Source organism: Gymnoscopelus braueri, assembly GCF_963280865.1.
Source record: "Gymnoscopelus braueri genome assembly, chromosome: 17".
NCBI lineage: Eukaryota > Metazoa > Chordata > Actinopteri > Myctophiformes > Myctophidae > Gymnoscopelus > Gymnoscopelus braueri.
The window spans coordinates 16033108-16045071 of record NC_137617.1 but is presented as its reverse complement, the minus strand read 5'-3'; the positions used below and the strand labels follow the sequence as shown (position 1 = coordinate 16045071).

At 41.5% G+C, this 11964-nt stretch overlaps 1 protein-coding gene across 1 annotated transcript; it reads left to right on the top strand.

Moving 5' to 3' along the window:
* The first annotated feature begins 3739 nt into the window (after positions 1-3739).
* On the top strand, positions 3740-11616 carry nrbf2b (nuclear receptor binding factor 2b). The gene is made up of 4 exons (XM_080455012.1): positions 3740-3931; positions 5588-5672; positions 8331-8371; positions 8752-11616. The coding sequence occupies exons 1-4, from the start codon at positions 3902-3904 to the stop codon at positions 9454-9456; spliced, it is 861 nt and encodes a 286-aa protein (XP_080311138.1). The 5' UTR covers positions 3740-3901; the 3' UTR covers positions 9457-11616.
* Positions 11617-11964: the final 348 nt, after the last annotated feature.

The following is an 11964-nucleotide window of genomic DNA, read 5'->3' as shown; positions in this document are numbered from 1 at the left end:
AGTTTAGATTATTCCTGTGGTATGGGGAATGTCTGTAAAAGCTAAATGATGGCTGTTTGGAGTACGTACTTGTGGTAGGATCCACTCCCTATTTAAAGGAGGATTCAAGGGACAGAGAGTGAGTAGTATTTGGGCAGGCACAGCAATAACAGCTTTGAGACAGAGCTGCCAGGGCCCTTATTAAAGGGATAGCCTTTTTGTGCAGTCTACTGTAGGGTTTGCTGTCTTTGGTTTTGTTTAAGTCTTTACATTTTATGTAAGTAAATTTTTTCCAAGTCTTATCAGTCTTGTCACGGGGCAGCCTGTGCCCTATAGAGACTAACATGGACAATGCACTCACACTCGTCTGATTACAGTTACTTCTAATTAATAATCGCTGACCAGCTTTGAAGTGACTGTTTGGGAGTGTTGGGTGTTGCATATTTGTATACCGTATCTGTATGAATTCATGGACATTGCAAAGGTTTTAAAAATGTTTGTTGAAAAGGTGGGACAAAGTCAATTGATTGTTGGTCACCCATCTCTCCTCTGCCTCCTGTTGATTGGGAGGTGCCAAGTACTGTAGAGGAGAGGGGTGTTTGTTCCTGTTTTGTATTGTAGCTTTTCTAATTGTAGGTCTAAATGTGTAAGTGAAGTGGCGCCGGTTATTTAAAATGGAATTGGTTTAAATGAATAGACTGGATGTAATTGTAGATAACTTATGGGACATAGTTTGCCTTGGTTAAGTTTATTGATACAAATTACTATGTGTTCTTGGTATGACCCACCTGCTTTAAAATGGTGGCAGCAGACATTTGGCCTTAGGCAGGCTACAGGTACAGAACAGCTAGAGGAAGAGGGCTGCTGGGCCCCTTCGTGGAGATGTCGCCCATTATGTAGCTAGCTAGGTTTCTGTTCTCTTAGCCTTTTGCCTGTGTTCTTTTCTTGTTTTGTTTTGATGTCTTATTTGACAGTCCTACACTTTGTATTATTGCACTGACAGATTGGTGTTTGAGATTTTTGGGTAATTAAAAAAACAACAAATGCATTCTTGGATGGTTGTCTAATTCTTGGAGCCATATGTCATCAGGGTTAAATCAATATCCACTATGGCACGTTGCAGCACCACCAAGTGGGTAAAATATGGCAGCCATCCAGATATGTGAACCCATCAAGAAAAAAATAATTGACTCACCCATCAGAAGAGCTGCAGGCCACGATATCACTTTGAGTTACGCCTCCTAATGACTGCATCTGTCCTCTTGCATGCAGTTGCAGCTCCAAATGAAGGTCGTAAGACTCGTAACCACAGCTGGCAATGCCTAGAGCTTTGTAAGTCTTGAAGATTATCCAGCCATTTATATTTGGAGCGGATGTTCCCTCTGAACTGGCGAGCAATGTCAATTTCAAGCGTTGTTGAGTTCAATCTGTTACAGATAAGAATAAAGCAAATCAAGCAAATAACACATCTGGTACCAAATCAACAGATTCAGGGACATGACAGCTATCAACAAGCCATAACACTCCTTAACACCTGAACTCTCAACACCTACATTCCATCCCCATACACAAACACATATCAACTGTCTCCTGCGCTCCCCCCCCCCCCCCCCCTCACTGACATACACACATCCTTCTGTCTGGGTGGTGGCATAAAGAACAGAGGTCAAAAATGTGCCCACCACTGCAGAGACCAGTCTTAAATTCTCAGTAGCGATGCCAGTTTGGCTGAGCGCTCACACCTTAATTTCCCACAACTATATTCTCCATATCCATACAAACACAAATATAACACATTGACTATATTTGCAGGTGGGACTCCAGAAAATGATGGTTCTTTGTCATTTTAGCTACATTACTGACCCCTGCTGGTTGTTCAGGTGCAAGGCAAGGCAGTTTTGTGTACAGCACATTCTAATTCAATGTGCTTATACACAGAACATCAAGCAAAGGAAACAATTATACAATGACATTAGGATGAATAAAAACATTCAAAGTAAACAATGAAAAATAACAGTTACAGTGCAGAAGAGAAAGGGAAAAAAAGTAACTCAATCAAAGGCAGCAGCAAACAGAAAGGTCTAGATGTGTTTTAAAAGACAACAGACAACTTGTTCAGCAGTGAAGGGATCTGTCTCTCTCTACGCCTCCCCACACCAGTTCAGTTATCATCTATTACTAATTACTGTAATCACTTTATTTGCCTGACATTTTATGCTACCTTAACGACATCAGCATTACGTTCTGGTTTTCATTTTTGCACTATTTATATACATATCACCAACTTAATCTTTGACTAAGCCTATCTTTGCCTTTGAATGATGTTACCTTTTATAAAAAAATATTTCAGGTTGAGTAATATTTCAGATAGCCTATAATAAGTGATATTCATACCACAAAGCTCAGTTTAGTCGAATATACATTTTCCTGATAAAATAGGCATCCCTCTTGCTGTCACTGTCAGTGTGATTGGAGGTTGGTATGCACCTGTTTGCCCCCAGTCACCACCACCAGTGGGCTCTGAGCTTGAATGCCCATATCAAATATAATATTCACAAACATCTTTACATTTTAGCCTGTATTAGTGAGTATGAAATAAAAGGCTGGTAAACGAGGCTAATTCGTGAGTTGTCTGACTGAAATGTATTTGAGCAGAAGAGAGAGGGAGACCCCTACAGAATATAGAGCTATTTATTTAACACTTATTTTAACAAGAAAATATCTACACTTCCAAGGCTGCAAGCATTATTTTGGTCATTATTATGCCCACAACATATGTCACACATACTTTTCAAAGTTCCATCTTTGACCTGGCCATGACAGAAGTCGTTCAAACCATTTGGGTTGGCATTCCACTGTTCATAACGTTCTGCGGCCGACTTCAAGTGCGAAGTGCTTTCCAACAACTACTAGCAGGTTTTGTTGTTGCCACGCATTTAAAAAAATCCATTTTAATCAGCTTTTATGAAAGGATTCACCAAAACACCCCATAACTCGCTCTGCTCTGGCGCCAAAACAGCAGCAGCTGTGTGTGATTGGATACAGGTCCAGTGTTGACATGGTGCACCTAAACAATGTGGGAACCTCAATGTTAATTTTTTTGTTGCGAAATATATAAAACAAAAAATAATAATAATGATGATAATAATACAGTAATAATAAAAGTATGCTTTGGAAAATTGTCGGAAATAATATAAAAGGAGGCCTATATATGTGCTGCCTATAGGCAGGTGTGAGTGTGGTGGAAAATGTATTAGCATTTTTTACTTAAATAAAAGTATCAATTCTGTAGAAATAATCTGTTAAAAGTAAATGTCCTGAATTCAAAATGTACTTGAGTAAAAGTACAAAAGTATTGGCATCAAATTATGCAGAAGGTCCCATTTCACAAGTTTTCTATAGTATATACAATGTACAAAAAATCCTTTTGAAAAGTGAAGATCTACCAGCTGCGACGCATTGTGAGCTTGTATATCTGCTATTACGTAATTATAGTACAAATACCTCAGAATTGTACTTAAGTACAGTACTTGAGTACATGTACTCTGTTACTTTCTACCACTAGGCCTACGGTACAGGTACATCATTATTTATTTATTTATAGCCCACGTGCAAGAATGCAATATCGTTTTTAGCTTTCATTCTGCAACTTTGAGGTTTTTATTTTACATACAGTACAAAAGCTTGGTAGGGGAGCATGGTATTTTATTTTGATGTCCACGAACAGGAAGTACTCATTTTCTGTGACGGATCGCTTGACAGTGCTGCTGCAGCGGAGGAACGGCCGACTGGTTTAGACCCTGTCGATTAAACTGTCCATATTTATAACTCTTATCAACGGATCTAACGGCTGGGGCGGACGACAGTCCGTTGAGGACAGAGACACCCTTAATGTAGTTCATATCCCCGAGGAATCGGCTTGATGGAGGTCGTGGACAGCCCTCTGAACCTGGTAAGTTTCTGTTGATGTTGCAATAACAGGCTAACGTTACGTTACTGTAGCCTACGGTTAACTTAACCAAGGAGGATGCGTCAGTGACGTAGCAAACAGTCGACGTGTGACTGTGTATCGACCAGTGGTGGAAAGTAACTAAGTACTTTTTGGGTACAAAGTACAATTTTGAGGTATTTTTTTACTTAACTGGAGTATTTCCAATTTGCAGTACTTTGTTTTACTTCTACTCCACTACATCTCAGACTCAGAGGCAAACAAATATTGTACTTTTTACTCCACGAAAACTTTAGTTACTCGTTACTTTAGATTTGGATTATTATTACAAAGTATACTACTTAGGCCCTGTATACATTGTGTCCAAGAAGATTGTCAATGTACAAGATTTTTATACATTTTATACATTTGAAAACTTGTGAAACGGGACATTCTGCATAATGAATACTTTCTACTTTTGGTACTTTAATTACATTTTGATGCCAATACTTTTACGCAAGTATATTTTGAATTCCGGAGTTTTACTTATAACAGAGTACTTCTACATTGCAGTACTTTTACTTAAGAAAAACATTTGAGTACTTTTTCCAAAATATTTTCCTTTTCGACAACCGTCACAGCTAAAAAAAGAAAAACTGACGTATTCTCTTTCACCAGTTTTAGAATACGTCATTTTTCAATTTTCAATTTTCGTTTAGTTTAGTTTCGCTTTAACGAATGCCACTGAAGCACTTCCGCTAGACGACGCTTAGTTGTTACGTCACTGTCGAATCCTTTATTTATTTTATTATTATCTTGAAGCTAGATAATGTAGCCTTTGGGTTTGTCCTACACACAGAAATACATGTTTTACAGGCCGGGCAGCAAACTGTGCTTAAAGTGTGGTATATAACTGTTTACATGCTGTAATAAGTAGGCAGTCAGAAACTGAATAAGATGGTAAAACATTCACTACAGACAGACCACAGTACTTCCTTTCAATGTAACATTATGTGTGGGTCAGCCATATGTTCCCTCAACCCTAGACTAAGTTTTTGATTGATTGAATACTTGATTAACAGTTTGCAAAAAAGGCACAGTGGTACAGATTTATACAAAAGGATGCTAAAAGGATAGCCCATAGGCTTTTTTTCCATTGAGGTCCTGTGTATTCCCTCAGTTTAGAGTTTGGAGGTAGGTTAGGGTTGAGTGAACATAGGTACGCTCCCATATTGTGTCTGAATATAAGAATTTAGTGTGTATTACTGTGAAATAAATCTCAATATATGTAGTGATTTGTCAACTCGCCAACTAGCCTTGGATCAAGACTATCATAGATGTATTGTATCAAGTCTGACTTTCACTTTCGTATCATAGATATGCAAATGTCAAAAGCAATAAAATATCTATGATAGTCTTGATGAAGGCTAATCTTTAACCACTTTCACCCTGGCGCCTGCAGGTGAAAGTTTTGGGCATGTCATTATAGGCAACATGTTCGTGTGTTTGGCTGTTTTTGAAAATGTTTGAATACGGCTCAAGTGGTTAAACCTTCAACATTTCAACTCCATCCTGTCACCTTTCTGCCTTAATATATTTCTCTCTCTCTCTCTCATTTCTGTCTGCTCCCATTTATCTCTTTCTTTACTTTTATTGTTCTTTCTCTCCCCACTGTCCCAGGCTCACCAGCAGTGCAGGCAGGCTGACCGCCTGTTGGCAGCAGGAAAGTATGAAGAGGCTATCTCCTGCCATGGCAAAGCTGCAGGTCAGTTCAGGCTGACATAATGGGACGTTGATCAGCCAAATACTTTCATCCCCCAAAATGATACTTTTCTTGAATTAAGAAAAAAGTAGATCATCCTAGCAGTATTTACAAAGACATTTTTCAGTAGGAGGCATAGACCGTCACCACACTAGGACCGTCACAGACAAACAGCCAGGCTTATGTCCGGCTTTGCCACTTAATACGGCATTGTGGTTTGTGCCTGCGGCTTCATTCACAAATCACAGTACCTTACTATCAATAACTAAAGATTGCACAGGGAGACAATGCCATTATTAGGTTGTCTTATTTACATTCATATCCTATTGTTGATACCAGTGTATGTATATTATTAAACCATATTCTGTTCATGTATACAGGCCTATTTGTGATAGAGATATAATAATCCCACCAAAATGTTGCTAATCTATGGACATATACAGTCAGCAGAGTGTGGTGTTTCTTTTTCCCATTAACTGAATATTGTGTACCCTAAATAAGGCCTAAACAGTGTCAGTACTACTGTCAGGTGAACCAGAATTTTGGGAATAAGACATGAAAGACTCAATAATTGTTAAACCAGGCCACTTATCGTGTACTGTACTCCTGTGATGATTATGACCCGTCCTGGTTTTTTATTATCTGGCCCTGTTCAGAGCTCCTATTATGAGATGTCTCACTCCTCGCTGACACTAAGAATAAATGCGCAGTTTCCCCTAAGAATATACTGTAGGCTGTAGCCTACTATGCAGGCTGAGAACAAGTCAAAGAGACACATAACACACCAAGAAGTATTGCATGTCAACTGAACCCCAAATCACTAAACAGAAACTTCAAATTACATTTTTTATAAAAAGAAGAATTTTTTTTAAAGTAATTTTCATTGCTAGAGAGAACCAATTCAGACTGTTACAGAAAGGTGTACAGTATGTCACCAGATATTTAAAGCTCAGGTTCTGTAGTATTTTAGAGGTCTACTATTACTACTGTGTCTGCTTCTTAGACATGTTGGCTTTTTAGTTTCCGCTATGTCTGTGAAACTCAGCCTAGGAGCTATAAGTAGCCAATTCTATATGGAGCTGTGAGCAGGATGCCCAATGTTCTGACTCAAATGTCAATTAGCCCAATCATGAAGCATTGCACTGTGCCAGTGCTAAGGGTCAGACGTAAATTATACCAGGGCTTATGGAACTTCTCCAGCCCTCAGATTCAAAGGGCAAAAGTAGTCTCTCAGATTTTAATATATGCTCAAAAGAGACATAACACATTGCTGATGTTAGGGGTGTCCTGGTGGCACAGTGGGTCAAGTTCCTGCCCACCACCATGGAGACTCTAATTTGATTTCTCTGCCAATTGGCAATTGGCCATGTTCACAGGTGGGAAGCTGGCTGGGTAGGGTGATCTCTGTCACTGCACTAGCATCTCCTATAGGTTGGTCGGGACACCTGTTCAGCAGGGAGCAGAAAGTGGACACACGTGGTTGTTTACCCCGTCCCGGCGTCCCCAAGACCAACAGTAGGGGTCAGCCGGGACTAAACTCATGGGGGTTATTATACAAGGGTACTATGTAGTAATAAGTAATAATTAAAGTGTGAAGAGTATAAAGTGTAGAAAAAGGTTAATTGGCCATATAGGTGTGCAAATGGAATTAAGGGCAGTGGGAACATTATACAGCACAGTAGGACATAATCCATCCAGCTCACACGAATATGGGTTATTTAGGAGCATGAAATATAAGGCTGCTCATTTAAAATATTCACTGTATTGTTTCTCTGCCGTGTACTGTATATCTGGTAGAAAAGGTGATGCAGCATGAAGTGTGAGGTTCAGACTGCTGGGAGATAACACTATGGACAAAATAAAATCCCAGACGATATCTAGTCTCATATCAAGATATCAATATAATATTGATATATTGGCCAGCCCTAGTGGAGATCGATAAAGAACCTTATGGAAGGCTTGAGGTCTATATACTCTTGACGAAGAGTCTAATATTTGGTGACTTCTTATAAACTTAAGACTATACAGTAGATATTGTGGAAAAGTTTTAACCATGTTAGAATCATTGAAAACACACATCCCTAGTTCTGGTGGTGGATAATTGGAGGAGAAAAAACACAGCCCCCACATGCATTAGAAATAGAATCTAATGCATGTGGGGGCTGTGTTTTGTTCTTTAAAAAAAGAAATGAATGAAAAGCTAAATGAAAAAAGTAATTGAAAAAACACTGCCCCCTCACGTGTAAGAAGGACATTGTCAGTCACCAGAACCAGGTGTTTTAAATGAGCCTAACATGGTTAAAATTGAGGTTTAAGTTCAATGGGCCAAGTAAATACATTTTAATCAAGCACCTTAAATCAAGCACCTTAAAAACTGTCTGGGGTGCACACAAAAGCCTGAGGAGACATTAAAATGACCTCAGAAGTGTGAAAAGTAAGTGAAATACTAAACCAAGACCTCAGTCTGCAATGCTGTTGGCATGATCTGTCCTGCAAGGTGTTGCACAACACTGTTGTTATTGCACAAGACTGTTGCTGTTCCAATTTAATAACATTACCCTACACACTCTGTCTCTTTCTTAATGCCCCTCTCTCTTTACCCTTTCATCTCTCCCTTATCTCTCTCTCTCTCTACCTGTACTGTATCTGTACCTGTACTAGATCTACTGAGGGATGCCATGAAGTTAACGCAGTGTGAGCAGGTGAGAACTTGTGTGTGTGTGTGTGTGTGTGTGTGTGTGTGTGTGTGTGTGTGTGTGTGTGTGTGAGAGAGTGTGAGTGACCTCAGGAACGTCTCCTGTTTTGCAGGTGGGTCACTATTGTCAGTAAACAGACCTGGTTGACTGATACATACATCAATAAAAGACCATACTGGCATCAATACATGGCATTGCCTATTCACAGTTTTGGCCATATATAACCAGTTACAGTTACTTTCACATTAGTTAAAAATTGTCCCCCAAAAAAATGTACAAAGAAAAACTAAAACGATAACAAAAATAAATTAGTTCAATTAACTAACCACTAGTGTCCATCATGGTTGGCCTGATTTATGTGGGTGAACATCTTTGCTGTTCCGCAGGCCCGCCTGTCCATGGAACTGCAGAGGGACAGCCACGTCAAACAGCAGCGCCTGATCCAGGAGCGCTGGAAGAGGGAAACGCGCCGCGAGGCCACCAAAACCCGGCACGGCGCGCCGCGGCCCCCCGCCACCGACACGGCCCTGCTCGCCCAGGCCACCTCCCAGCTCCATCTCCAGGCCTGTCCGGGCGTGGCCGCCCCTGCAGGAGCGAGGGAGCGCGAGTACGACACTCTAATCTACCAGCTGCAGCTTCGGCACGGCGGCGGGCCCCCGTCCGTCCCCTCCCCGAGCACCGGCTCCAGGACCACCAAAGACGACAAGACCCGCCTGGAGGAGCACGAGACCACCATCGAGGGCCTGCGGCAGCTCGTGATCAAGCTGATGGAGGACCATCAGCTTGAGAACCAGCACATGGCGAGCGAGAACCAGCGGCTGGCGACCGAGAACCAGCGGCTGGCGACCGAGAACCAGCGGGTGCGCTCTGAGAACGCCCGGCTGCGCTCGGAGGCGGCGCTCGAGGCGCCGGACTTTGTGGAGCGCTCGGAGCTGTGGGGGACGACTGGGAAGGGGAAGAAGGAGATCGCCATCCCTCAGCTACCGCCGCTGGAGATGCCCGCCCAGGAGGATCTGTGTCTGGACGACCTACCGCCCCTGGAGGACATCCAGAACGAACTGCAGGAGCTACTGGACAGGGATAAGCTGTGATCGGAAAGACGGGCAGACGCAATTTACCATTTACACATGCACACACACACACACAAAGATCGATGGGGATGAGTGTTGTTCAATGGAATGGAGTTTTTGAGGCATTAAGAAACCTATCACTGCTGTTTGAGGGGAAACCATGTAAGCTAACGGGTTGTTGTAACGGGTCATTCATGTGTTGGACGACCCGAAACATCGCGGTTTCATGACTGTTAGGACATTTTTTAAACCAGTTTCTCTAGTAGTTTTTGTTGATGCATAGTTCTCTTCTGACAACAACAGTGATATGGATACACGCTTTTGACAGGCTCACACGAAAGGTCGAGAAGGACTGCCTTGATGAAGCAAATGAAGCATACAGACGGACATTAACACTCAACACGCAGCCGAAAGAAGCATGCAGGCTACAGGCTGTGTTTAAAGCAGAACGCGAGAAGACGTATACGCACACTTTGACCCGTTTGTGGCATTGTGTCAAGTAATGAACACACTGCAAAAAGTGAGAGCATACACGCATACATAAACACACATACTACACCTCTCATAACTCATGCAGCAGTGCTAAAATGGCCAGAGCCTGAGCTACAGCTCCGTGTCTGACTCGGACGAAACTGTGTGCAGCAACCACACGTGCACACACCAGATACTTTTTTATCAACAAACCAGTGCCTTGGAACACTTTTCAGGTCCCACTGTGGTGGCAGTCTTATCATGGGACCTTGACACGTACTTTAGAAAAAAAAGAAAAAGGGATGAGCCTCTTTTGACTGTGTGTCTGTCAGCGTTCAGCAGACAGGCATTAAACCTGGCAAACAGACCCGGCAGACCAGATTGACTGTAAAGAATAATTCTCAAGATCATTTGGGTGCAAAAAAAGAAAAAAAAGAAAAGAAGAAGAAATATGTGTTTGACTGTACCTATTGAAGTGGAGAAATGGACAGCAGCACCACAATCACCATCAATCACTAGATACGCTTAACAAATATAGTTAATTATTAAATCAATTAATTCATTTGATGAATACAGCCAGATGCACTGAGTTTATAAAATCTTAAACTCTTCCAATGGGTTCCACCGACGTGTCGCGTCCGGGTGAAGGATTTAGAAACCTTGCAGTCGACTTCATTAAAGCCAGTCTACTTCAATCATCGCGAGGCATATTATTTTCTACACTCCGTTTATATAGACATACAAACTAGGTGCGAAACCGATATTTGGAAGGTATTGGAACTCAATGTTGGTCTTGCAAAGCTGAACCCACCGATTTCTTAAAAAGAGCAGTGGGTCAGACATGCACTGGGAGCTAAGTTGGGGTTGGAGGAGTGGTCCCTCATCTCTCTCTCTCTCTCTCCCTGCTTATAAATTCTCAGTCAAGCCCTCGCTTTGTCCAGAGGAAGATTTCTTGTTTTGGTGATTTAAGTGTTATCATATGACGTAAGTGTGTGTGTGTGTGTGTGTGTGTGTGTGTGTAACCGTTTGGAAGACTAATCTGTTTCAGTTATACCACTCGCAAGACTGAAATATGTGTGAGTTGTTGTCGTGTGTGTGTGTGTGTGTGTGTGTGTGTGTGTGAGAGAGAGTTGTGAGATTTTAAGGCTGATTTCTTCTGTGTCACATGATGGAAATAACTGACCTAATGTGTCACATTGTGTTGAAAATCAATTTCCGTGTGGAATGATCACGGTCCAGACAGGTCGCCATGTCATTTACATCGGTGGTTCTCAAAGTGGGGTCCAGGGACCCTCTTGTTCCTTGAGGGGGTTCCAAGTGGACCCTTAAAGGTCGGTAACTCTCACAGTTATGAGGGTCCTTGAAATTAAAACGTTTTGAGAACCACTGATTTGGATCCATAGTTTTCTCATCATCTCCCATCTCTTTAATCTTCTCATCTCATCTGTCATCTCCACCTCTACTCTTTTTGTCCTCTTCTTACCTAGTTTAATGTTTTTATTTTTGCTCCTGTGTTTTTAGCCAATCTGTGAAGGAGCATGGTTATTATTTCTTTTTAATTTAAAGAAAATACAGGTTTTAAAATGTATTTGTTTGTCCTGCAATGCAATGCAAACGTTTGGTTCCATGTTCTAGTTGGTCTCCTTGCAGCTAACTAGCTTATTAATTAACATGATGTTGTTTTGCCTTATAAAGAAAGAAGCCCACATACATACTGCTGTCGGTCTTTCATTTGATTCTGGCTTTAAGTGTTAGGTGGCCATCGGCATCGCCCTCATGAGTCGTCTAGTTCGGGGGTCCTTATATGCCTAATTGAACAAAATGAGAGCTGTTGGTACAAATCTGGACTGTTCTTTCCCAATCCTTCAAGGTTTCTGTGCTAAGATTTGGATCTGATTCTATTATTAGACTGAACTCCTTTTTTAAATTTGGAAATGTTTTTAGATTTCCACTCTAGCCGTTTGGCCCCTCTGTTTTCTAATGGGGTCTGTAGTGTTCTCTGGCTGAGACGGGCTCTGAAGGTCTGAACTCAGCCAGAGAATGGGTAGGATAGATTCA

What these genes read in the sequence shown, in the direction of transcription:
- nrbf2b (XM_080455012.1), top strand. Translation starts at nt 3,902, where the DNA reads ATGGAGGTCGTGGACAGCCCTCTGAACCTG. An exon ending in TGGACAGCCCTCTGAACCTG is followed by an intron (nt 3,932 to 5,587) that starts GTAAGTTTCTGT and finishes CCACTGTCCCAG; the next exon opens with GCTCACCAGCAGTGCAGGCA. An exon ending in CTGCCATGGCAAAGCTGCAG is followed by an intron (nt 5,673 to 8,330) that starts GTCAGTTCAGGC and finishes TACCTGTACTAG; the next exon opens with ATCTACTGAGGGATGCCATG.